The 27,627-nt window shown below is 43.2% G+C and overlaps 1 protein-coding gene and 1 long non-coding RNA gene across 2 annotated transcripts in view; one reads left to right on the plus strand and one right to left on the minus strand.

The window, feature by feature from the left end:
- The window catches only part of LOC122700668, a 74,150-nt gene that overhangs the window by 32,738 nt on the left and 13,785 nt on the right, over positions 1 to 27,627 (plus strand). The window lies entirely within an intron of this gene.
- The window catches only part of LOC122700667, an 89,135-nt gene that overhangs the window by 4,297 nt on the left and 57,211 nt on the right, over positions 1 to 27,627 (minus strand). Inside the window, exons 6-8 of the mRNA XM_043913739.1 lie at positions 11,471 to 11,628; positions 9,668 to 9,710; positions 7,621 to 7,807 (exon numbers count right to left, since the gene is read on the minus strand). Of these exons, the coding sequence (XP_043769674.1) occupies positions 7,621 to 7,807; positions 9,668 to 9,710; positions 11,471 to 11,628 (388 nt within the window). The remainder of the gene's footprint in view (positions 1 to 7,620; positions 7,808 to 9,667; positions 9,711 to 11,470; positions 11,629 to 27,627) is intronic.

A 27,627-nucleotide genomic window follows, 5' to 3' on the forward strand; every position in this document is an offset into this window, starting at 1 on the left:
ATATTTCATTGTGTGGATGAACAGCATTTTATTTATCCATTTGTTAGTTTGGACATTTGAGTTTTCCTCCATTTTTTTGGCTATTATGAATAACATTGTTATGAATATTCATGTGCACATTTTTCCATAGATGTATGTTTTGGGGATATATACTGGATGTAGAATAAGCAATCTGCTAGATATTTCAGGACTATAGGATACCTAAGGAGATATCTGAGGGTATTTTGCTGTTTTAATTCCCTGCTCCAAACAGTAGCACATGGCATTTTTATTATGTACTGGGTTTTACCTTCTTCCTGCTTATATTTCCTTTTCTTATATGTCTGAGCAGATAAGAATACCTTCCTCCATCCCTACCCATTCTGAGAATAGACAGACAGCCATTTCCAAAGCTGTCTACAACAAACAGGAAAGTTTCTGACCCCTTTGCTAACTAGTTATAGGTAACTATAGGTTGCTAACCAGGGTAGGAATGATCAGCATAAAAGCCATCCAGTTATAACCCCATTACCCCATTTCAAGTGACCTCATTGGGCTGGTTGCTATCTTTCATTGGGTGGCAGCAATAAATAATAAGCTAACACAGTGTTTGCACAGAGATTTCTCATAAGAACTATATATTTGTTGCAATAATGTAAAATATATCTGAGAAGTGCGTACAGACCTTGATGTGATTTATTTAACAATAATGGGATGGGGAGGGAGGGTCAGGATGGGAAACACATGTACACCCATGGCTGATTCATGTGGATGTATGGCCAAAACCACCACAATATTGTAAAGTAATTAGCCTCCAATTAAATAAAAAAACAAAACAAAACAATAATAGTTAACAGTCACAATTTGTTCCAGCTCTTGCTAGAGAGAGATAAAAAGAAAAAAAATATCAAGTGTACAGTGAATGGCAAGGGACTTCAGGTCTAGGAAGAGGCATTTGACTGAAAGGCTTCTGGAATTATCACAGTGGTTTTTCAACATTAGCAGGCATAGGCCAGCCGGTTGTACATATTGTTAAAGTACTAGCAGTTTCCTGAAGGGTGAGAAAAGACCTCAAGGATCTAACTGACTGGGGCTATTTTTCTAACTCCCAAGGTATACATTTGAGGCATGTTCAGCTGAAAGTAAAATGTGGGACTAGGGCATCCCAGGTGGGCTCAGTAATAAAGAATCCATACGCAATTCAGGAAACATGAGTTCGATCCCTGGGTCAGGAAGATCCCCTGGAGCAGGAAATGGCAACCCACTCCAGTATTCTTACCTGGGAAATAAAAAGACAGAGGAGCCCGGCGGGTAACAGTCCATGGGGTCGCAAAAGAGTTGGGCACGACTTAGCGACTAAACAACAAAAAATGTGGGACGGGCATCTAACAGGGTTTCTACAGGAAACCCTAGCGCGGCTGGCATGGCTCTCAAGGCTTCTCTTTCCCCTCACTTCGCTGTTATCTCCTCCCTGTCTCCTCTTTTTTGTCCTCTGTATTCTCTCAGCATCTCAAGTCACTGTCACAAGGACTGCGTCGAGCCCCCAGGACTACTTGCATGCATGTCGTCACTTCATCATGTCTGACTCTTTGAGACCCCATGGACTGTAGCCCGCCAGTCTCCTCTGTCCATGGGATTCTCCAGGCAAGAATTCTGGAATGGATTGCCATGCCTTCCTGCAGGGGATCTTCCCGACCCAGGGATCAAACTCACATCTCCTGCATTGGAGGTGGATTCTTTACCACCAAGTCACAGGGAAGCCCCCTGGCCCCAACACTATGGATACCTTCAGAAAGAAGAAATATCATATGAAGTCTCCCAGATTAGCTAATGAAGAACATAAGTCAATGGGATAAAGTAAATAATAAAATAAGTGAAATAAAACAGTAAAGCAACTGAGGTGCTCCAGCCAGGGGACAATGCTAGAGCCAGGGGACAATGTTATTAAGACTTAGCCTTCTTAGAAAGAAGGCATGTTACAAAGATGATAGAAAGTAAAGAACCTTCCTTAAATACTCTGTTTCTAAGATTCTGAACACAGAAGTCGACCATTTAAACAAGCATGTATGCAGAGAGTTTCTGTACATTAGTATTTTTCCAACTTTTTGGGCTGTGATCAAAAGATGTAATAAATACAGACCTCTACATGTTTTAAAGCAATTAAACCAAAAGTTTGTGAAACATTGAGATGTACCATGATATTTTCTACTATATTAAATTCTATTGTTTTTTAGAATTTTTTAGGGCTTCCCTGGTGACTCAGACAGAAAAGAGTCCGCCTGCAATGCAGGAGACCCAGGTTAGATCCCTGGGTTGGGAAGATTCCCTGGAGAAGGGAATGGCAACCCACTCCAGGATTCTTGCCTGGGGAATTTCATGGACAGAGGAGCCTGGTGGGCTACAGTCCATGGAGTTGCAAAGAGTCTGACACGACCAATCAACTTTCAGTTTCACTTTCATTGTGTTTTAAATTACCTGGTCCACAACTTGCTACATTGATTGCATGACTCAGTAATCACGTATGCAGGATCAAAGCCTGCATTTTGATAAATACTGCTATAAATGGTAATCAAGGCCTACTTCAAGGTTATGACCTTCAGAGGGCCGGAGAACTAGGAACCAAACCGGGGTAGGATGTGCAAGAAGAGCCAAGCAGAACTTGAAAAATGTAAGTAAAGAAGGCATCATTGATCAGACCAGCACAAAGGTCGTTTCTTTAGTGTCATCTAGAAGAAAACGAGCATTAGAACTCTGTGTAATCTTTATCAATATAATAATAATTTATACTCCATGCTTATAAAATGATTAAGCCAAACTAACCATTTTAGTGCATGTGCTGTTCATGGTACCATATGGTTTCAGTCATTCTCAATAAATTCCTTTGCTGTCCTCATAGCTCCTCTGGTTATTGTGCTAATCAGTTGGACTGGGTGGACCTTGTCTATCACGTCAGGGTGCTGATGTTCAGAGTGCAGTATTATACTGATCGAGTGTGAGCACTACTTTCAGAAGCCTAGCTTCCGTCAGGGAGTGCTACCCAGAACATTCAAGCACAGGAGTCAGATAGCATCTGTTCGCAGTTTGTCTCTGTCACTCAATAGCTGGCTGACCAAAGGCATGTTAACTTCTCTCAGCTCTAGTTTCTCACTTGTGATGGGACAGCAGCAGTGGATGTCTTGCAAATATTTGTTTTAGATAATAGACATAGAAAGCTTATCCAAGTTCTGGACACATAGGAAACATTAAAAAATAAAATACACTTGAGCAGTATGATCCAGTCCTCTGGAAAAAAAAAAAGTAAAAATGTGGTTTGCCAGGGCAGTGACTTTTTGTGGATAGTGGAGAGGGCCATATTTATTTTGGGAATCTCCCACTGGAAATTTGGATTCACCTGAATCCTATTTCGAGTTTCATTGGGTGGAACCACTGGCTGTGAGCCTCAGGTCATGATTGGAGTCAGGATGTACAGGAAGATGGAAAAGGACTCTTAGAAACAGGATATAAACTTCAATTTAAAATTCAAGTCTGAAAGTGAAAATGAAGTCTCTCAGTCGTGTCTGACTCTTTTCGACCCCATGGAGTAGCCTACCAGGCTCCTCCATCCATGGGATTTTCCAGGCAAGAGTACTGGAGTGGGTTGCCATTGCCTTCTCCAGGGGATCTTCCCAACCAAGAGATCAAACCCCGGGTCTCCCGCATTGCAGGCAGACACTTTACCATCTGAGCCACCAGGGAAACTCAAGTCTAGGGAAAATTCAAGTTTAGGGAAGGGTAAACAACTTCAGAAAAACAAGGGTAAGCAGTGGATTAACCTTGGGAGAGCTTCCAGCTGGACCCAGCTGCTGTCAGAGTGGGAGTGGAGGGGTGGGGGGAGTCGGTGGCCGTAAAGTACTCCTCTTGGAACGAGGGGCATGCTCAGGCATGTTTTATTCCAGGAAGAATAGAGTTATTGAAGACCCGAAATCACAGGCCTCTGTTTTATAACCTGGCCGAGATATAAAATTTCTGTTGGAATTTCTGTAAGGAGCAGGTTCTTTTAATTCATATGTGAAATAATTTTTGCTAGAAACTAAGGACCTGTGAAGATGGGATATTCAAGAAGTAAGGCTGGGAAAGAATGAATGGCTTTGGATTAAATATTTTTATTAGCCACACATGAAATATTTTCCAGAGAAAACATTAAAAATAGGTAGAAATTGGTCATTTTCTTCCAGCTGAAAAGAGTATGATATGGCCCAAAGCCCAGGCATCTGGTGGCCTGAGTTCTGGTTTTTGCCTTTGAATCATCTTTACAATCTTCTCGTCTGTCCTGCTATTAAATGAGGGGATGATTCTTCATGGGAATGATGGCCAACTGAGTCCCTTTGGTGGTTTATGCATTTATTCATTAAGCATATGTAAAATAGAGTCATCTCTGAGCGCATAATCCCTTAGAAGAGATAAAACGGCCAATTAGAGATAAAACACAAAGTAGAGGGTGACAAGTGTCACAAGACAGATGAGCACGGAAGCCCAGGGAACAGAGATGCTGTGTTTACTTAGAACCATCTGGGGTTGTTGTTTAGCAGAGATGGCCAGCGTTTGAATACACGTTCGGAAGACAGGTAGTGTCTGGACAATGTATGTTGGGGAATCGGTAGGTAGAGAGAAGGAACTAACACAAGCGAAGACATGGGGTCAGAAAAATGTCCAAGAGGTGGGGTACGCTCAGCAGGTAGAAGGTGACTGTGTCTGGGGAGAATGCAGGGTGTTTTAACACAGGAGTGGAAGAGAAAGCCAGAAAGAGGGGTTGGGGACAAAGCGTAAGGCCATAGGGGGCTCTGGCTGCAACAAAGGACCCTGGAAGGCTCTGGAAAGATGTGGGAAACAATAAGAGCTAAATATAAAGAAACTTTTCACATTTCACTCTCTGTTTTTCCTTTTGTTGCTGTAACTTAGGCTCCCTGTGCTCACGCTTAGTCGTGTCTGACTCTTTGTGACCCCACGGACCTTAACCCACCAGGCTCCTCCGTCCATGGGGTTTTTCAGGCAAGAGTACTGGAGTGGGGTGCCATTTCCTTCTCCAGGGTATCTTCCCCACCCAGGGATCAAACCCGCATCTCTTGTGCTTCTCCTGCATTGGCAGGCAGATTCTTTACCACTGCCCCTCCTAGGAAGCCTGTAACTTAGGCTACCTGGGTTCAAATTCTGTTTTCACCATTTACTAGCTGAGGGAACATGGGCAAATGATTTAACCTTGCTAAATATCAGTTTCCAAACTTGTAGATGGGATAATAACTTATTTACAGGACTGTCGTAGAAATTAAATGAAATAATAATTAAAAACAGAGTGATGAGTACAAAACCTGTACTCACTTTTACTGTTATTATTTTAGGCCATTTATTAGTAGCTGTTTTCCAGCTGTCCAACTAGGCTTCTTCTGAATAGGGCCTCCTTTGACCTTTCAGAATAAGGGCTGTCATTCCCATTTCAAACTCTTGGAATCAGTAACAATCTCTGGACCCCAGGGGTTTGGAAGCCCTTGGTTAATATGGAGTAATATGAGCGATCAAACCTAAACATTCACTTTGTATCTATGGAAACGTTCTCTTGAAAGTGAACTTCATTGATTTGCTAATTAAAATGGTTCAGACTTTTGCAGTGATATTTTATAATGAAAGCTCCAGTCGATGACTACTTTAGAGGTTCGTTTTGTTTATCTTCATTCTCATCCTGGTACCAGGCTTTAAAGCTGTGAATTTGGGTCACATAGGAACAGCCTGTCTTGTAAATGCTTAGGCATGCCGGCTACTTCCTAATAGTTGGTTAATATTCTGGGTCATGTTTTAATACTGTCAAAGTGAAAGAGTATGTTAGTAAAGGAGATTTATTGTTCATCCTGAGTGATGAGAAAAGGACCTCAGAGTGATGTCAGTTTGTACCTCTTTTGTACCCTTCCGAGAAGGGGAAATCGTCACCCACTTGGCATGACTTTCTAGCTTAATTAAACAAAGGCATTCATGCTAAAAATGGGGGTGGGGGGAAGGAAATTAAATGATTAAGATTCTGGATCTTCACTACTCATCATTATTTAGGCATTATTCATTTGTGACAAAAGTCCAACTGCAAATAAAACACCAATAATCTTTTTTTGTCAAAAATTTTAAGAAGATAAGTAATCTTTCTTATCATGAATAATTATTTTACTGCTAAATTGTATTGTTTACATACTCATTTTGTATATATGACGTGTAATATATTAAAAGTGAAAGTGAAAGTTGCTCAGTCGTGTCCAACTCTTTGTGACCCCGTGGACTGTAGTCCATGGAATTCTCCAGGCCAGAATACTGGAGTGGGTAGCCTTTCCCTTCTCCAGGGGATCTTCCCAACCAGGGATCGAACCCAGGTCTCCCACATTGCAGGTGGGTTCTTTACCAGCAGAGCCACAAGGGAAGCCCAATATATTAAAATGTATATTAATGTATCTATAATTTAATAAATATACATACACTTTATATAGAAAGAGCTTTCTGTGTAGGGTACTTTGCACACAGAGCTTAAGTAACTCGAGTGGCAGTCACTTCATTTAATCTTCACAACGTGTGCCGTGTACTGTGCTAAGTCGCCTCAGCCGTGTCTGACTCTGTGCGACCCCACGGGCTGAAGCCTGTCAGGCTCCTCCGTCCACGGGATTCTCCAGGCAAGAATACTGGAGTCGGTTGCCATTTCCTTCTCCAGGGGATCTTCCTGACCCAGGGATTGAACTCGAGTCTCTTGAGTCTCCTGCATTGGCAGGTGGGTTCTTTACCTCTAGCGCCACCTGGGAAGCTCAGTCGTCACAACAGTCCCGTGAAATAGATGGCTGTTTCCATGTTATAAATGAGGAAACTAAGTTTTAGGAACTTGAGTAACTTGTTGAGGGAAAATTGACAATAATGCTCTTTTCGTTACTCACTTGTCTGAGATTAGGGATACTTTCAGAAAAGGGTAGAGTCACTACCCAAGAAAACTACTGGCATTGATTCTGAATGTCATCAAAAAATGAAGGGGCTTATTTTTCACTTTTCCAGGCAGTAAAAGCATGGGGTTAGGGGCTCAGGGGGCTTCCCTGGTAGCTCAGCTGGTAAAGAATCCACCTGCAATGCAGGAGACCCTGGTTCGATTCCTGGGTCGGGAAGATCCCCTGGAGAAGGGGTAGGCTTCCCACTCCAGTATTCTTGGGCTGCCCTGGTGGTTCAGCTGGTAAAGAATCTGCCTGTAACGCGGGAGACCTGGGTTTAATCCTTGGGTTGGGAAAATGCCCTGGAGGAGGGCATGGCAACCCACTCCAGTATTCTTGCCCGGAGGATCCCCATGGATATAGGAGCCTGGCGGGCTATAGTCTGTGGGGTCACAAAGAGTCAGACACAACTGAGTGACTAAGCCCAGCGCAGCACAGGGGTTCCGGCTCTGGAGTTACACTGCCTGTGTTCAGTTCTCAGCTTTTTTGCTTACTACATGTGATCTTGTCGAGATGTGTAGACTTTCCAGCCAGTTGAGAATAATAATAGTACCCCTTCTCCAGAAGATAACGTGAACTAACGTACACAGCATGAAGTTTGGTAGAAGCTCTGGAAAGCTGAGGTGGCTTCACTGTTAGGACTGTAAAGCGGACGCCGTACCTGAGGCCTGGCTGGAGCGAATGCTGGCGTAGAAGTACAAGCAGCCATCCTTCAGGATGCAGTAGTGCTGGGTCCACACGTCCGAGCTTCCGTCCAGCTGGTGCAGGAGGCCCAGGCACTCCGGGCTCTTGATAGCCAGGGGCGGGAGGCTGCTGTTGTGCAGGGTAACGTCTTCCCAGACATGGCTCTGCAGGGGCGGCACCGGAGAATCACCTGAGGGGCCGTCCTGCACCAGCAAGCACTGCCTCCCGGAGCCAGTGACGTCAGCACCAGGACTGACTTCAGAGAAGCCCCTGTCCTGAGTGATCCGATGGCTAAGGCAATCTGCACATTGGAGAAATAAGCCAGGCAATCTGAACCTATCCAGTGGCCACAGAGAACTTTCCCTTTTCATGTCCACAGGTATCCCTTCTCTTTGGCTTCTATTCTATTGTGAGGAGATCAAAAGAATATCAGTGAGGTATGGAAAGAAAAATGGGAATCTCAGCAAAGACTGTTGTTTGAAAGTCCATCTCTAAGTGCTGGCCCCAACGAGCTATTTTACTTACCATTGGGATTGTCCTAGCCCTGTTCCTGGTATGTCCACCGTGACTAATTCCAGGCCCTGGTTCATGATTTACTTTACCTAGCACTCCTATTTGTGCCAAGGAACAAGGGAAATGCCCCAGGCCAGATCAGACCTGAGGCTCACATGGTCAAAGGTGTGGAAGGCCCACGATAAATCAAGATCCTCTACCTCTCTAAGGTAGAGGTCCACAGTCCTCGGTCCACAGTCCTGACCGAGTGGCAGGCTCTTCCTTGGGAACTTGATCTGAGGCAGGGGGTGTGATGCTTCATCCCTTTATCAGAACACCTTGCTGGGTGCTAGCCTGATGCTTCATCCCTTTATCAGAACACCTTGCTGGGTGCTAGCCGGTTTCTTTCATTTGGTTTCATTTTTTTGTTCTTTAGTTTTAACCAGGCAGTACAAAAGATTTCAGAATGCAGAGCTGGCAGAATTGTTTGCTGTGAATTGGGAGCCTGCTGGGAGTTTGGGTGTTTCTTTTTCACTCTGCTGCAGACACTGAGTGCATTAGCAGAATAGATCCCTCTTTAAAGTATCGAGACTCATTACAGTGATGCATCGGAGAGATGGGTGAGTGTATTGAGTGTTGTGTTTCAGGTAAAATGAAACACAAGCCCTGCTGTTTGTCAGATGATGATAATGCTGGTAATTATTTTGAAAGGACAGATACAGGGCACAGGGTAGTACCTTTAAGTTCAAACAACCCAATTTTTTGTACATTTTCTGGAATGTACAAAAGCCAAAATATGTAGAGAAGATAATTGATAGTAAATACCTTTTTCTTATGTTTCCTTTTGTGAGGAAATGAGCATATTTAAATGAAATGTGTGACCTTATTAGAAATTCTATCTACAGCATTAAAATGAAACAATTGAATATTGAAGCAATTTCTCTGCTCTTGACAAGGTCGTAGCTCAGAAAGAAGAGTATCAAATGCCTTAGGGGCTGAAGTGATGACTCATGTTGGTGTTACGAAGTTATCTATCAGTTTGTGTGTCAAGCCTAAATTTAAAGTTCTATTACTTCAAGGCTAGGAATCATGAATAGGCAGGAACAGTGAAAGCTGACCTAATACATCTTCAGAACAAGGAAATGGACATAAAGCACTACATTTCTGAACGTACGACCATTTCCCAGTCAGCTGCTTGGCCAAGAGCACCGTGCCAAGCTGGCCCTGACACTACGAGTGGTTCAGCCTCACGGGAATCCACGCAGCTGCTTGGTGTCCAGCAGAAACTCCACCTGGCTGGGACTACCCACCGAGCTCCCCGAGAGGAATCGCGTCCAAACCCCCGAGGACAAGAGGATCAAGCACCTCCACGAAGTCTGAGCGGGAAATCCTATTGACTGGGAATCCCCTTTCCCAGCGTGTAGGGCAGGACCTGAGAAGTCCCAGGGTGGGCTGCGTGATGTCCAGCTGGATCCTCTCCCCCTCGGAGAAGAGGGGCGTGAAGGCACACATGAACAGCAAGGACTCCTTACCTGGTGGACAGGGTGGGCTGCTCTGTCCATTGCTTCCAGCCACCTGAAAGAGAGATGAGAGCTGCTGTTCTCGGGGAAAGCGCCACGTGTCCTCCAGCGGGCCGCATTTTTCTCCTTGGCCCCCGTCATTCACACAGAAGAGTCCCGAGACTCGGATATGTTTCGTGGCTCTAAATTCATGGTTGAAGAGCAGCATATTCTTACAAAACTGGTGTTACTAGGTGCCAAAATCCCACACCTACCGGGCGTATTTAAGATAAATTATTCTCATCCTTCTCCTTTACTATAATTAGTGCTTAAGGGAAAATGTATTCACTATTTTACTACGGCACCTGAATTTCACACCAGCAGGCCTGATAACAACGGTAAAGCCCTGACCATTAGTCAATGGTAAGACTGGTAAATAGCCACTGCCTCACCCACCTGCCGAGTGATCTGTAGACCGAGGGACCACTTTTAGTGCACTGGTGTCTCTGCTTGAGGGCTGAACTTTCTTCATCTTGTCTCCTTAGCCAGGTACCAGCCTATCTATCCCATCTTGCCAATCTTCTTCAAGCTTCTTTTAAACCCTGTAACTTCCAGTCACACCGTACTGCAAGCTTGATATAACCCCCCTGCCCGTCTCTGTTCCATTTCCTCTTGTGTGTATCTGAGGCTGTACCATACCATGCATAAGCTCCTTGCTCATCCCCACGTCCAGAGATTTTCCTTCCCCACCCTAGATTCCTGTGCCACTTTGTCTTCCCCCATCTCACTACTCAAGTTCTATTTTGCATTAAAAATACTAGAATAAATGTCTTCTCTTCTTGGTTCAGAGCTTTTTTGAAGGCAAAAATTGACGCGTCATCATACTAACAGTTCTTAGAGATTTTAAAAGCAGTATCTTGGACATATTTGCTATCCAATAAATATTTTCCCCATGAATTGAAATACAGTTACGTCGCTGTCCTCATGTTTCCCTGCTTGTCCTTTAAAGAACATTATGCATTTCAGCACCCAGTGTTCCACAGAGACAGTACCTTCTTTGCCTAAAAGGTTTCAGACCTAAGGCTGTCTTTACAAATGGAGTTTAAATTCTCTTAAAGAGATATGACATCCTTCTAAACACTGCTGACCCATTTTTGGGCCATTGTCTCCCTCACCCCATTCCATCTCACCCCTCACCGTAAAGCAGCAGGGCGTACACAGCAGTTCTGAGCTGACTCGCTGGATTGGCCCATGATCTCCACTTCCATAGGAACACACTGAATAATGATCTTAGTTGTTGAATGCTTAGAGTTCGTGGGCCACCCTCATAGAAGGCCTTCACACCTCGACCCTCAGCCTGGGTGATATGCTTACAGATTGTCAACTGTGTTAATTCCCCCAGGAACCTACATCACGATGATGATGATAATGAATTTTGCTCATTTCACTGTTAAATTGTAACCCTACTTTTAATACATTATTTTCATTCCTCCTACTATCCATCCAAATAGCTTAAATATATGAATCTTGCAACTTCTGGGGAAGCCAGATGTGACCTGTGGCAGTAGTGAGCTCTTTTAAAAACTTAGAGAACTAAAGTAATTAAGTTAGATGATATATCTATATTTTTTGAGATTCTGTTAGGAAAAAAAAAAAACTGGCAGAAATATGAAAAACTCAACTTGTCATACGTAAGAAAAAGATAGTTTATTGACTTGTGCTGTGAGTTTGCTGTCCCCTTTCTTATTTGCAACCCCAAAACTCTGTCAGATTGCTGTTGAAGATGCATTCCCCCACTCCGAGTGAAGCTAGTAAGATAAAAGAATAATCAATTACCTTTTGAATTCTTGGTTTGAAGTTGCGCAGAGGCAAAAAGTTCTATTTCCAGATTGAGGCACACAGTTAAACACAAATGGTTTCCCCAAGCTGCTATCAATGCCAACTTCTGCACCTTCTAATTTTATTACCTCTAGAGGCGAGCATTTTCCTTCATCCTGTAATTGATAAGGAAGAGGTTCAGCATGGGCACTGCAGCTAAGCAGATAAGGGAGAAATGAGAGAGGAAAGGAGGACTAAAGTTATTTTTCTGAATTGATTGTTCTGAAATGATAATAAAACCAAAATGAGCTTTTGTAGATTATGCTGTCGGTGATAGATTACATCAAACTCCAAATTTCCCACATCCCTTTTGAATCGCCTCTATTAATATGCATTTTATTTATGCCAACTTGGGAGAGTATCATTAATCATTCATATCTATTTTTTCCCATCATAAAAAAGAATATCAAAAGAAATTGATATTACAAAATGTATGTGTTTGGTAGTATCTAGCTAGTGTCTATACTTAACCTATATTCCATGCTTATTTTGTTTTATGCCCTCTTCTAATTTCTTTACATTTATTAATTGATTTATTGTCACAAATGCTCATCAGGTAGTTACTTTTATTATCTTTTTCTTTTTTTTTTAGCAAGTCAGGAAGCTTGCAAAGTTTAGAGAGAACTTGCGGCATCGAGTGAATAAAGAATACTTTTCTTAAAATGACAGTAGTTTGAAACTTGTATGCAAAACTAAAATCAGTTTATAGGTAAATATTTTGCTATTTGTATTTATTTTACATTATATGTCAAATTATTGTCTGTGTCAAATTTCCTTTGAGTCTGTTTGCAATCATCACCCTCACCCCTCCAATTACATGCAATCACAGATCTGTTTTCTGTCTGTCCAAACTTGCCATTTCTAGACATTTTATACAAGTAGAATCATATCCTATATGGTTTTCTTTCTCTTAGTGTGATGTCCTCAAGTTTCATCCAGGTTGCAGTTCTCGTTAGTATGTCATTCCTTTTTATTGCTGAGCTATATTCTACTTTATGGATATGCCTCATTTAGTTTACCCATTCACGAGGTGATGGGGAGTTTTCTTTCCAGTTTTGGGCTAATTCAAATAATGCTGCTATGAACATTTGTGTACAGGTCTTTGTGTGGGCATATGTTTTCACTCTCTTTGGTAGATTACTAAGAGTGACATTGCTGAGCCATATGGTAATTTTATCTTTAACTTTGTAAAAAACTGCCAAACAGCTGTACCATTTTACACTCCTACCAGCAGTGTATGAATGTTCCCGATTTTCCATACCCTCACCAATACTCTGCATTGCTTGTCTTTTTGATAACAGCCATCCTACTGAGTGTATCGTGGTATGTCCTAGTGGTTTAACTCGCATATTGCTAACGACTGTTGATGCAGAACACCGACTAGCCCAAAGGTTCTTAACCAATTTTAGGTGACGACTTCCTTTTGAGATGCTGATGAAAACTCGACACCTCTCCACACACCAAAATACATAAATGTGTAGATGTGAATTTACACACACATGCAGAAAATTTCTTGTGACTCACAGGGGGTAGATGCAAAGATATTCTTCAACTAAAAGTAGTATCTCTTATTTGTATGGCACTTTAGTTTATAAAACATTTTCATTTAGCCTGTCTTTTTTACTCTTCACAACTACTCTGTAAAGCAGGAAGCTAATGTTATCCCCATTTTCTAGAAGAAGAAACGGAGTTTCAATGAGGCGTCCCAAGGTTATATAGAAACAGAATTTAAGCACTGGTTTTCTGGCTATGTCTTCCACACTGTATCTCTCACACATTTGGCTTCTTGGGCCATGGCTCTCAGTCAGCAGTTGAAAGCTGCAATATTTATGTTTTAGGAGACAGAATATTTCCTGAAGCCATGAGCTTTCCTGGAATGTACACAGGGATCTAAAATTTTGCTCTGTTTTAGTAAACAGAGAGAAAGTAACACCTCTTATAACAATGGTATATGGCCAATAATATGACATCAGCAAACCAGGAGAATATATTTTCATTTGCTTTAATCAGGATAAAGAATTTGCATGCCTATAAAGAGCAGCTAATTATTTATATTATTTTCCCAGGAGCATCTTAAACTACAAAAAGAAATGGGGAAACATAAATAAAGCCTGGAGATTTTATTCTGTTAGCAAGTGACAGATGTGCTCATTTGCTAAGAGCAAACACTCAGTGGGGCGGCTCCCCTTTGGCCCCATTAGGCGATAAGATGATATAACATGTTTGGCTCTTGGAATCAGCACTCTTGGTTAACTCTGACACTACCAGTATTCTCCTCTGTGCTTTGCTGTGGGACAAGGCGAAGGAATACACCCCTGGGCATACGACACGCAACCAAGAATAGACCTGAAGTCACTTTGCCTCTGCTCAGGTCGCATCTGTGTCAGGAGAGTGGAGTAGACAGATAGTAAGAGATAGCAGCCCTCATTTAAAACAATTTTTAAAACAAAATTTTAATTGGAGGATAATTGCTATACAATGTTGTGTTGCTTTCTGCCGTACAACAATGCAAATCAGCCACAACCATACATATATCCACAACCATACATATGCATGAATGGAGTAGATTTAAAATAAGGGCTAGTCTCTTGCACTGATGGTGGGAACATAACTTGACACAGCCCACTAGGGAGAACAATGTGAAAATTCCTTTAAAAAAGCGAGGAATAAAACTACCACATGGCCCAGCAGTTCCACTACTGGGGATGTATATACCCTGAGAAAACCACAGCTGAAAAAGGCACGTGTACCGCAGTGTTAATTTCAGAACTATTTATGATAGCCAGGACATGGAAGCAACCTAAGTGTCCACTGACAGATGAATGGATAAAGAAGTTGTGGTACATATATACAATGGAGTATTACCCAGCCATAAAAAGGAACGCATTCGAGTCAATGCTAATGAGGTAGATGAACCTACAGCCTATACACAAAGTGAAGTAATTCAGAAAAACAAATATTGCCCATTAACACGTATATATGGAATCTAGAAAAAATGGCACTGCTCCATGCACAGGGCAGGGATAGAGACACAGACGTGGCGAATGGACGGGGACGCAGCGGGGGAGGGAGAGGGTGGGGGGGACTGAGAGGGTAGCATTTGGATGTCTGCGTTGCCACACGTGGGGTTTGCTGGAGGCACACTCACAGCTGAGCAAGTGAGTGCACACACACGGCGGGGAGGCTCAAAGAGGAGGGGGTGTATGCATGCTTGTGGGCGACTCATGTTCTTGTACGGCAGAAAGCAACACAACATTGTATAGCAATTATCCTCCGATTAGAAATAATTTTTTTTTTAAATGAGGGCTACTGTCTGTTACTACCCCTCATGGCCCAGATCCCATTTTCACTAATCTAAGCCGCCCCCTCGTTGCCCATGAGTGTGAGCCTGCTGTTGCCCTGGGAGCAGCTGCCGGGGAACCGTGGGCATGGGGCCGGGACAGCAGGCGTGGGTGCCCTTGCAGCTGTGCATACTCATCTTACTCTTCCCTCTCGATTTCCCCAGACCAACACCTTTTAGTTCCACTCTCATGGAGGTCCAGGGGTTGGCAAGGCTTCTTCATTCAGTCTAATCCTAATTCTGCTTAGACTGTGGTTCCCCAATCCAGTGTTTTCTAGAGATAAAGAACAACTGAATCTCTTTTCTGTCTTACTGCCATGCCCCGGGGCTTTTAACTCCTCCCTTAAGCAAAACTCAATCCTTCGGTTTGGCAATAATTCTTAAATAGGTTCAGTCTGATTCCTTCCTTCTGGCTCTGCCAAAAAGTTTCCCTTAAGCTGGGACTAGAAACAATGAAGATTTCTTAAAGACTTTGGCTTTCCCACAACTTTATATTCTCCTTTCCAAGACATGGAAAGGCTCTAGCTTCGTTTTTCTGTTCCTGAGCCAAAGCATGAAGCAGAGACCCAGCTACTTCCTGTGTGCAGGATTGATTAAAATAGCAGGGATGCTGAAGGGATTTTCCAAGGAATTGTTTAGCAGGTCCAGAAGCTATGACTGAGAAGAAGAGAACTTGGACTGTTTATGCCATATGGCCTTAGATAAGGCTGACATTATCTATCTTGGAAATAAGATTTCTACAGCAATAATCCCAAAGGTCAGACTGCTCAGAGAAGGGAAATAGTAAAAAATAATAATGACAAAAACCCAATCCAGAATGAATCCTCTTCTAAATTCAAGTATTTCTGTAAAGAAAAATACAGACAAGGACATTTGTGTCTGTCTGTAACTTGGGCTCTCTGGTAAAATTGCCTGCAGATGTTTTGGGTTATTTGTGTTCCTCAAAATTTTGGTTTGAACACGTTAGAAACTTTTTATTCTTGTTGCTAGGCCTCTTTTTCTTAGAAAAGGCTGGGACGTTATACCAACGTGGCTCGTTTTATCTGAAGGCACAGCCATGAAAATCCACAAACTAAGGAGGAGGAAAAAGGCATCTTTAACCATGAAAAAGAGTTGATCCTCAGTGGGTAAAACAGACCCAAGATGAATTTAGAGGGAAAGAAAGCATGTCCTAAAGCAACATACCACATGAAAGGGTGCATGAAATACACACTTCAAGTACTGTATTTAAAGCTAGCAAATTGAAGCAAAATTGAACAAGGAGTGTCTCTCCTTATTAATGATTCTGAGAGCACTTTATCTCTAGGCAGCAGTTTGGAGGCAACCCTGCCCACTGGTGACTGAAAACCATCACTCTGTGATAGCTATGTGATGATCTCTGTTCATATACTACCTAATCGGATGAGGAGAGCAGCAAAGCCTGCCAAGGCAAGAAGGAAAGATCCGAGTGTTTTCACTTTAGTGATCTGTGCTGTCTTTGTCCTGTGATTAAATAGAGGTCTTCACTCTATTTAATCTAAGGACTCAAGCCCCTCACCACACAACTCAAGATTGTTATATACACGAAAGTGTTAGCTGCTCAGTCATGTCCGACTCTTTGTGACCCGGTACACTGTATGGGGCTACTCTGTCCATGGAGTTCTCCAGGCAAGAATACTGGAGGGAGTTTCCGTTTCCTCCTTCAGGGGATCTTCCCAACTCAGGGATTGAACGACATTTCCTGCATTGCAGGCAGATTCTCTACCACTGAGCCACAGGGGAAGCCTATTATATAGATATGTGTATGCATGTATTGTTGTTGACGTGTCGCTGAGTCATGTCTGACTCTTTGAGACCCCATGGACTGACTGCAGCATGCCAGGCCTCCCTGTCCATCACCAGCTCCCAGAGTTTACTCATTGAGTCGATGATGCCATCCAACCATCTCATCCTCTGTTGCCCTCTTCTCCTTCTGCCCTCAATCTTTCCCAGAATCAGGGGCTTTTCCAGAGAGTTGGCTCCTCACATCAGGTGGCCAAAGCATTGGAGTTTCAGCTTCAGCATCAGTTCTTCCAATGAATATTCAAGGTTGATTTCCTATAGGATTGGGTGGTTTGATCTCCTTGACGTCCAAGGGACTCTCAAAAGTACTATCTCGCACCACAATTCAAAAGCATCAGTTCTTTGGTGCCCAGCCTTTTTTATGGTCCAACTCACATCTGCACATGACTACCGGAAAAACCATAGGTTCGACTAAATGGACCGTTGTCCCCAAAGTCTCTGATTTTTAATACACGATCTAGGTTTGTCGTAGCTTTTCTTCCAAGTAGTAAGCCTGTTTTAATGTCATGGCTGCAGTCACCACATGCAGTGATTTTGAAGATGGAGAAAATAAAATCTGTCACTGTTTCCACTTTTGTCTCCATCTCTTTGCCATGAAGTGATGTGATTGGATGCCATGATCTTAGTTTTTTGAATGCTGAGCTTTAAACCAGCATTTTCACTGTCTTCTTTCACCCTCATCAAGAGGCTTTTTGGTTCCTCGTCAATTTCTGCCATTAGAGTGGTATCATCTGCATGTCTGAGGTTATTGATATTTCACCCAGAAATCTGGATTCCAGCTTGTGATTCATCCAGCCTGGCATTTCATATGATGTACTCTGCATAGAAGTGAAATAAGCAAGGTGACAATATACAGCCTTGTCATATTCCTTTCCTATCTTTGAACCAGTCCATTTTTCCATGTCCAGTTCTAACTGTTGCTTCCTGACCTACATACAGATTTCTGAGGAGACAGGTAAGGTGGTCTGGTATTCCCATCTCCTGAAGAATTTTCCACAGTTTGTTGTGATCCACACAGTCAAAGGCTTTAGTATAGTCAGTGAAGCAGAAGTTGATGTTTTTCTGGAATTCTCTTCCTTTTTCTATGATCCAGTGGATGTTGGCAATTTGATCTTTGGTTCCTCTGCTTTTTCTAAAACCAGCTTGAACATCTGGAAGTTCTCAGTTCACATACTGCTGAAACCTAGCTTGAAGGATTTTGAGCATTACCTTGCTAGCTTGTGAAATGAGAGCAATTGTATGGTAGTTTGAACATTGTTTGGCACTGCCTTTCCTTGGGATTGGGATGAAAACTGACCTTTCCCAGTCCTGTGGCCACTGCTGAATTTTCCTACTTTGCTGACATATTGAATGCAGCACTTTAACAGCATCATCTTTTAGGATTTTAAATAGCTCAGCTGAAATTCCATCACCTCCATTAGCTTTGTTCATAGTAATGCCTCCTAGTAATGCTTCCTATGGCCTTCTTGACTTCATACTCCAGGATATCTGGCTCTAGGTGACTGATCACACCACCATTGTGATTATCTGGGTCATGAAGATCTTTTCTGTGTAGTTCTTCTGTGTATTCTTGCCACTTCTTCTTAGTCTCTTCTGCTCTGTTAGGTCCTTGCCATTTGGTCCTGTATTTTGCCCATCCTTGCATCAACTGTTCCTTTGGTATTTCTAATTCTCTCGAAGAGAGAGATCTAGTGTTTTTTCATTCTATTGTTTTCCTCTATTTCTTTGCATTGTTCACTTCAGAAGGCTTTCTTATCTTTCCTCCTTATTCTCTGGAATTCAGCATTCACTTGGGTATACCTTTCCCTTTCTCCTTTGCCTTTCACTTCTCTTTTTCTCTCAATAAGTCCTCCTCAGTCAACCCATTTGCCTTCTTGCATTTCTTTTTTTTTTTTTTTATATAGTTTTGGTCACTGCCTCCTGTACAATGTCACGAACCTCTGCACATAGTTCTTCAGGCACTCTATCTACCAAATCTCATCCCTTGAATCTATTTGTCACTTCCACTGTATAATCATAAGGGATTTGATTTAGGTCATACCTGAATGGTCTAGTGGTTTCCCCTACTTTCTTCAATGTAAGCCTGAATTTTGCAATAATGAGCTCATAATTTGAGCCATAGTCAGCTCCAGGTCTCGTTTTTGCTGACTGTATAGAGCTTCTCCATCTTTGGCTGCAAAGTATGTAATCAATCTGATTTCGTTGTTGACCATCTGGTGATGTCCATGTGTAGAGTCTTCTCTTGTGTTGTTGGAAGATGGTGTTTGTTATGACCAATATCGTCTCTTGGCAAAAGTCTATTAGCCTTTGCCCTACTTCATTTTGTACTCCAAGGCCAATGTTGTCTGTTATTCCAGCAATCTCATGACTTCCTACTTTGCATTCCAGTCCCCTATGATTAAAAGGATAGCTTTCCCGGTGTTAGCTCTAGAAGGTCTTTTAGGTCTTCATAGAACCATTCAGCTTCAGGCTTGGATTACTGTGATGTTGCATGGTTTGTCTTGGAAATGACTCGAGATCATTCTGTAATTTTTGAGCTTGCACCCAAGTATTACATTTTAGACTCTTCTTGACTATGAAGGCCACTCCATTTCTTCTAAGGGTTTCTTGCCTACAGTAGTAGATATAATGGTCATCTGAATTAAATTCACCAATTCCTGTTCATTTCAGTTCCATAATTCCTGAACTGTCAATGTTCACTCTTCCCATCTCCTGCTTGACCACGTTCAATTTACCTTGATTCATGAACCTAATATTCCAGGTTCCTATGCAATATTGTTCTTTACAGCATCGGACTTTACTTTCACCCCCAGACACACCCACAGCTGGGTGGTGTTTTTGATTTGTTTCAGCCTCTTCATTCTTTCTGGGGCTCTTTCTCTGCTCTTCCCCAGTAGCAAATTGGACACCTACCAACCTGGAGGACTCATCTTCCTGTGTCATCTTTTTTTGCCTTTCATGGGGTTCTTGAGGCAAGAAACTGGAGTGGGTTGCCATTCCCTTCTCCAGCTGATCATGTTTTGTCAGATGCATGTATGTGTTTGTTTATTTATTTGTCTTCCTCTTTCTTTCTTGGCAGGCAAGGAGGGATGGATAAAGTACAGAGCAGAAAGTTAAGCAAGCATGTAGGTCAGGCCCTTGTTTTTAAGAGGTACTGGGAGCCTTGTCAAAGCTTTGTGAATCTGCTATTTCTCCTTTTGATTTTATCAAGACATCGAGATGATAACAGTGCCCCCCCCCCCCCCCAAGGCAGAAGCTCTGCAGTCTGGGTAAATGTATGGTAACTATTCTCTCTCTGCTTCTATAATGCAGTCTAGCTTATTTGAGACATCAGCAGAGGTAACTGGCTGCAAACTCAGAATTTTGTGCTTTTCTTTTCAGTTTGCCTGGAAGGATGAACCATTTTCTCGGAGTGATAAATACATGCTGGCAACACCACACTGTTTCCTGGCAGTAGGGAGGCCCTGGGCCCCAGAGAACACGGGCGGCTCTGGGGGCTGAGGGAGTTCATCACCACCAACACATTATGCTGTGCTCAGACAGACAGGCTTCCTGCTGGAAGACTAGCCAAATGGAAGGATGCTAATGATGTTGGGGTCCTGGCTGCCTGGGCTCGACAGATTTGAATACACTTCTGGCCTCAGTCACGTCTCATTTGTCAGCATTTCCTTGGCTCCTGAATGATCCCTTAGAATATAACAACTACCGTGCAATAGTTTCATTACAACAGAAAAACTGTGAAGTCGTGAATCTGAGTCATAGTCATGACCCTGTTCAAAATTGTCCAGGAGTCCCCAGGCTAACTGTAAAATCAAGACATTCTACGCCTTAAAGTCTACAGTTGCATGTTTGTCCTACAAGGTTTCTCTCTGAACCCAGCGTGTTGCTAGTTTGTAGATGGATCCTAGAGCCAGACCAGCTGGATTTGAATCCTCACTGCACCACTTATTAGGTCACTTTATGACCTTGGGCAAGTTACATCACCTCTCTGTGCCTGTATAAAACAGGGTTGCTCTAAGGATTGTGATAATATCTGTGTATTGTTAGGAACACTGCTAGGCACTTTACAAGTGACCTGTACCTGTTAACTTTCATTATTCTGTAGAATTTGATGAAAGTGAAGAGTAAGAAACTAAAAAAAGAATCAAGAGGCTTTAACTTAATATGGGTGACAGGATAATTTTATTTAAAGTAAGTTCCTATACATGTCTTTTTTTTTTTTTTCTCCTCCAAGACTTAATCTCTCAGAACCTGGGTCCTCATTTGTAAAATGGGGGAAACAGCACCTTTCTCTGTGAGGTGCTTAACTGTTGTTCAAGGAAGTTTCTCTCTCACAGCGGGGGTCAACTTGCAGTTTAAGCATGAATGAACCATCCCTGCTACATCCCCAGGACCCAGGGAAGCCGTGCAAGTGAAGCCCCTGCTCCGGAAGCGCTGGGGGCGTATTACTGGAGAAGCAGGCTGGGCAGGGTGGCGTTGGGGTGGAGGGGGCAGGCCGCAATGCGGAAAACCTGGGCACCTTCACCGTCATGTCTTGGAAGGGAGGTGTGATGATCTCAGGGCAGGCTCCTGTGCCTGGATTCTGGTCACTTGGGTGACAAAGCTCGTTCCAGGCTCTCTGCCCCTTTACTCAGGGATTTGGAGGATTTAGTCCTTGCCTTTGGTCACACTTGGACTGGGACTCAGGACTACTCTTCTACTAATCCTGTAAAGGATTTCTCTCTTTACCACCCACCCACCTTCCCTCCCTTCCACTAATGCTTACTGAAGTGTGTCTGTACCTACGGCCAGTCGTGCTAGGCACTAAGGGCCTACAAAGGCTCCAACCTTCAGTGGATTTCCTGGTCTTCAGCCTCTCAGAGTGAGTTCTCGACAGTTCCTTAGCCCCCGTTCTGGACAGGTTCCGAGACTCTGGAATTTTCCCAAGTCAGCACATTCGTTATTCCTCATGATCCTGTTCCCTTGAACTGTCTTACCCGACCTCTCTACTTCATCCTAACTGACATCCCTTTGATCCGAGGCCTTGGCCTGTCATGACTGTGTCGCTGCAGCAGCCTCCTGGCCGAGCTCTGATGCCAGTACAGTCTTGACAAGGTAATCCACATTGCCTGATACTGCGATGGAAGGTCTGCCCATGGGGACAGTTGCCAATTTATTGCCTCTTAATTCCTGACTTACCCTTCATTCCCCGACTGCTGAAAATGGAGCTTGAACCTTCAAATATTTTGCCTTTGCCAGATGGCTTGATGTAGCTCAGCTTTGCCAGGACAGAGCACTGGAGGGAGAACACATGAAGGGCTCTTCTTCCTGGATGCTGTGGATAGTTCCAGAGGAACCAGACAGTGCTTTATTTTCCTCCACTCCTCAGCCCCGGAGGTTTCTGCCCGTGCTAAGAGCTTGCAGGATGCAGCTTCCCCAGGGCACTTCAGCGCCCAGTCTGGACTGCAGTGAAACCTGTGCTTTAGTCAAAGTTCCTGCCTGCACACCTTCTCCTTGGTCCTTGAGAGTGGACTTCTAGGGAACTCCGGGCCACTTGCCTGATATACACGAAAGCCCATTAGGTTCCTACAGAGGGGGGCCTCGTCAGGACCCTTCAGCAGCATAAGTGGTGGTACCCCGGCTCCCTCTATGTGCACAGCCCCCTCCGTGTGCCCGGGCATCAGCCTCAGCTCCCCAGCACTGTGGACATTTGTTTCTGTGGATGCTGCAACGCAACACCGGGGAGTAGTAACTTTACTGTGTGACTTTTGTCTCCTGAATGGATCCAGACTGATAAGACTCATGGAAACATCAAAATATGCAAACAAGGTTCTCCTGCTGATTGCCAGTCCCCTCTACAAACTGGCCTCATCGTTTCTATCAGATTCTATGACTAGTCTTCAAGGTCCCGGGAATATACCACTCATTCCTTCTCTGTGTGCGCTCAGGTTTCCCTCACCGTTCATGCCCTCCCGTCTCCCGTCCCCTAAATCATATTCTAGCCATCCTTTGAGGTCTAGCTGAAATTCTTCTTCATTTATGAAGTAGTTTTTGCTTTTTAGGGCTTTCCTGGTGGCTTAGCTGGTAAAGAATCCGCCTGCAATGCAGGAGACCTGGGTTCAACCCCTGGGTTGGGAAGATTCCCTGGAGAAGGGAAAGGCTACCCACTCCAGTACTCTGGCCTGGAGAATTCCATGGACTGTATAGTCCATGGGGTCACAAAGGGTTAGACACAACTGAGCGACTTTCACACACACACTTTTACTTTCTATAGCCATAACCATTCTTCCTCTTCTTGCAAAGCATGCCTGTGCTGTATAATTGAGTATGGAATTATATAGTGCCCCTTGTGGTTCTTTTCTTTCATTTTTGGCTAATAATTTATTGAGATTGAGTTCTTATCACACACGAGGCTGTGTACTTTCAGTCATTTGATGGCTCATCTTGGAGATTCTCCATCAGATACTCTGTGTATGGGTCTATGTGCTCTCCTAACAGTTAGAATATAATTAATTTTTTTTCTTCTTTCTTTGGGGAACCAAATCAGGGCTATGCTCCATTGTTCTTTCAAATTTTTGGTGCATAGTATGTGGGACTTTAGTTCCCTGACCAGGGATTGAACCTGTACCCCCTGCATTGGAAGTTAGAGTGTTAACCACAGGAGATCACCATAAGCAAGTTTATAAACAGGGAGAAAGAACATGTAACATATGCCAAATTCCTGTGAGAATTTTCTCTGTGCATTTGGAAATTATGGTGGCCTGCTGGTTTAATATATTTAGTAAATAATGGCAGCCTTCTCATTGAACCTGCTTCTATCACCCATTCACTGTGACACCCCAGGGAGGTGGTAAAAAGAGTCAGAATTCCACCTGCTCTTTGCAGTAGTTGCTTTGTTATGTCCATAGCCTTGACTGGCAGTTTTTGGCCAACCCCTTTCTGTTCAACCTCAGGAAATCTTCTGAATGGCTTAGACTTTTGAGAAAGGGGAAAGAAATTTTGAGCATACTGCTAAAAATAGTGTGCATGATTTCTTAATGCCATTTGGCCTTGTCTGGAGTGAAAACTGTGAAAGTGAAAGTGAAAGTGTTAGTTGCTCAGTTGTGTCTGATGGTGTAGCCCTGGACTGCAGCCCGCCAGGCTCCTCTGTCCTTTGGATTCACCAGGAAAGAATACTGGAGTGGGTTGCCATTCCCTTCTCCAGGGGATCTTCCTGACCCAGGAATCAAACCCAGGTTTCCTGCATTGTAAGCAGATTCTTCACCATCTGAGCTACCAAGGAGTGAAAATTGAATGGTGAAAAACTGATCCTGATTCTTTGCATTCAGAAAGACCGGTCTTAATTTTGTTGAGTTGAGTGAGGTTGGAAAATCGTCTCACTATGACAGTTATCTGTATTCTACAAACAAAGAAATGGGAGCAAGTGAGGTTAAGTAATTTGACCAAGGAAATGTAGCTACTATGTGGTAAAGCCAGGGTGTGAACCATGGCTTACCTAACCACAGCATGAAATTGTCTCCATGAAATGAAATTTATTTCATAAAGGCAAGACTTCCTACCTGCCAGGCTCACATTCACCTTATGAGGTCAGAGATATTATTATCCCCCTCTTGCAGTTTAGGAGGAAGGCTTGGAGAAGCTCACTGAGTTGCCCAATTCTGCTCAGGCAGGAAGTTAGCAATACTGAGGCCTGGATCCAAAGCTGGTCCTCCTCATCTGTCATTAGATGAACTGTTTCATGTGGGTGCTATGGACCAAGGTAGATACCAGCTCCATTTGAGCAGACAGTCTGTGTTTTTTCACAGATAGTAGGTAACATGGTGCTTACCTACTTCTGGTAAACTTGCGGTGCTTACCGGAAGGATCCAGAGGAAGTAATTGACTAAAACACCAAACGATCCAGCTGGCCAGCTGTTGAGGAGCTTGTGGACCTGGTATCTAGCATGACAGTTTCTTCTGGAACAAGTTTCTGGTATTCTATTATGTTTCTTCATAGCTATAACATAAACTCTCTAGGGGTAAGTCTCCCTAGTTCTGTTTTCAGGAACATTTCTCTCTCTCTGGAATAGTGTGCACTTATATGGCAGCTTTAGCCTTCTTTGAACCCTTGAGGCCCCAGCACAGTATAAGAGTGGCTTTGGAGGACATGCTGCTTGGGACAGATGATGATGGTGACAATGGTCAGACCCAAGGGCAGGCCTGTCTTTAGACCACGTGACGATGGTGCTGTGCTGTTGCTCAAACGTCCTTCAAGTATGAGCTGTTCCCCAGGAGTCGAAGAGCAGGAGGGGCCACTTATGTCCATTCAGGGAAGGACGGTGCAGAGTGCCTCTACACTGTTCGCTTTTAATTCAGAGATCTCACTGATTATTAGTCCTTCTCCCATGATATGAGCAAAGAAAAAAAAAACATAATGGAAGAGAGAGTCTAATCACTGACCAGAACAAAGCTTTGGGAGGACGTGTAGGTTTGTTTTCTGTTCCACATTTGCACAGAAGCAGAAGAATTGACTGGGCATTGATTTTTCTTTCATTGGGAAAATACTTAAAACTTCAGTGCTTAATGGTATTTTGTTCTAAAATGTTTTAACTCTGTGAGCTCTATTTGATTCTGTTTACACAGATTATTATTATTTTTTAAATGGAACTCTTGCAAGGAGAGTCAGACATGACTTAGCAACTAAACAACCCATCTTTATAGTTTAAAGATACTATTCTTTGGATTGGAAAAATGTGATTTTATTGGAAGTATTACTGAATATAATAACACTACCTTATTGCTAAAGGTAGCAATAAGAATGGCTATCTTTAATTTCCTGCCTGTTTTGTTTCAAGGATTACGCTAGATGCTTTATATATGTTTATTTAATTCCAACATTATCCCTCTAACATCTGTGTAGATTCTTTTATGCCAATTCAAACTGTGCAAATTTGGAATAGTATTATGTAAACACCAGGCATTAAGTCAGAAATAAGGTGAGTATTGTTAAATTAAATAAGAAATTGAGAATTTCAATACACATGGGCCGAGCCAACTGTGTTCACACCATTGCTATGAAGTAGTACTGCTTTTAGCTGGCAACCCGAAGTTTTTTGTCTTCAATACCATCAATTCTGGGAATGCATTCCTGACATAAAATGCACTTGTATTGTAATCCCAGACAGCATACGACAGTACAGTGTATTTGTATATAGTGAATGATCAGAAAATGATCATTTAATGGATCTGAACAGGCTAAAAGAGAGTATGGTCAGAAATAAGCTGATCAATCCCTCACCTGTGGAATGTGAGCCTGATCACTCTCCTTTTGCATTTCTAGCTGGGCTTGCAAGTTAACTTGTGATGTCCAGCTGAATACCATTAAGTATTTTAACTTCATCCTCCCAATCTTGCTCTTGGTTTTCTTTCCACTGCCCCACCCCTCCCTGCCTTCAGAAAAATAGCATATGTGTGAGGGCTTTTGACTCAATGGGCTTGAGTGTGAGCGAACTCTGGGAGACAGTGGAGGACAGGGAAGCCTGTTGTGCTGCAGTACATGGGTTGGCCGAGTCAGACACAACTGAGCGACTGAACAGCAACAACATTTTCCAATAACTTTAGATTCACAGGAAGTTGAAAAATAATAAAGACAGGTCCTATGTGCCCTGCCCTCAGTTCTCCCCAATGGTAACATCTTATAAGACAGTAGGAGCACACGTGGTTTTGAAGGGCAGTAGCTCACCAAGTTTAAGTTCTGGGGAAAAGCTCTCCATGGAAGCCCTCTCCTCACACCCCAACCAGAGCAGCTTCAGGGGCATTCCACCTGTGCCTTTGCATCAAGCCCCGCAGCAGAAGGGTCAGCAATCAGCATCTTGAGATTCATCAATGATTTTATCTTTGAATTTGCATTTTGTAAGTGAAGTTGAAGAAACAGTGGAGCATGCCCCAGGGGCTTGGAGCCTTGGCTCATGGTGGTTCCACCTCCTTGACTCTGAGGGATGGGGTGTTGACCTCTATGTCTTCTGCTTCTGCCCCGCGACCACTGCTGCCTTCCCCACTGAGCGATCCTGGGTGTGGGTGCCTGAGTGTTGGGTCAGTGGGGAAGTCATCTGGGAGCTATGAGGGTCTGCACATGTATCTGCAAGTATCCTTATGCTTGAGGAGTTAGTTTGTACTAAAGAGCAAATACAAACCACCACGACAAGTCAAGACAGAGACAGCCGAAGGAAGGAAGATGCTTTTACTCTGCATTTTGAACAAAGGACCTGGCATTTCCATTTTGCACTGGGCCCCACAAATCACATTGCTAGTCCTTCTGAAAACTGTTTTATAGCCCAGCCTCTTACAAAAAATCCTAGGCATGAAGATGAATATTTATCAGGAAGTAGGAAGCTTTGACTAAAGCACAGAGGCGTATTTGTGTGCCGAAGGTATAAATGGTTCCCACTAATGCCAGAGAAATCTTCCTAGTCTTGACATTCTTATCAAGTCAGAGACTGCGCTAAACCCCACGGGGCTTCCTGTTCACAGGCCAGAATCCACAGCTATAGCATGGCCCTGGGTTCTCCATAAATAACCTACCTCATTTTAACTTCTGAATTTCAGGTTTCACTAGACCTTGATTCAAATTCATGCTTGCTTCCAACTCAGTGCAGTTCATGCTTGTGCCATTTTGTCTTTCAGAAATGCCATTTTACTCAGCCTCTGAAGCTCAGCTATCACTTCTCTCCTAAAGCTCCCAGCCTGTGCCCACCTCACAGCCTTTGCACTTGTTTTCTCTGATCCTATTGTTCTTTCTTTAGGCCTTGACAGTTATAGAGCCATTTAGTTGTTCAGAGAGGGCACCTGTTTGGAGGGGTCTACCTGAATGCCTGCTCCAAGCTGCTAATCTTCACCCCATCCCATCCCACTTAATTGCATTGACCACTTTTAAAATTAACTTTGTATATTTAATACTTTACTAGTGTAATGATCATCTCTCCCCATGAAAGTGGGT

The sequence above is a fragment of the Cervus elaphus genome, chromosome 9, assembly GCF_910594005.1.
Source record: "Cervus elaphus chromosome 9, mCerEla1.1, whole genome shotgun sequence".
NCBI lineage: Eukaryota > Metazoa > Chordata > Mammalia > Artiodactyla > Cervidae > Cervus > Cervus elaphus.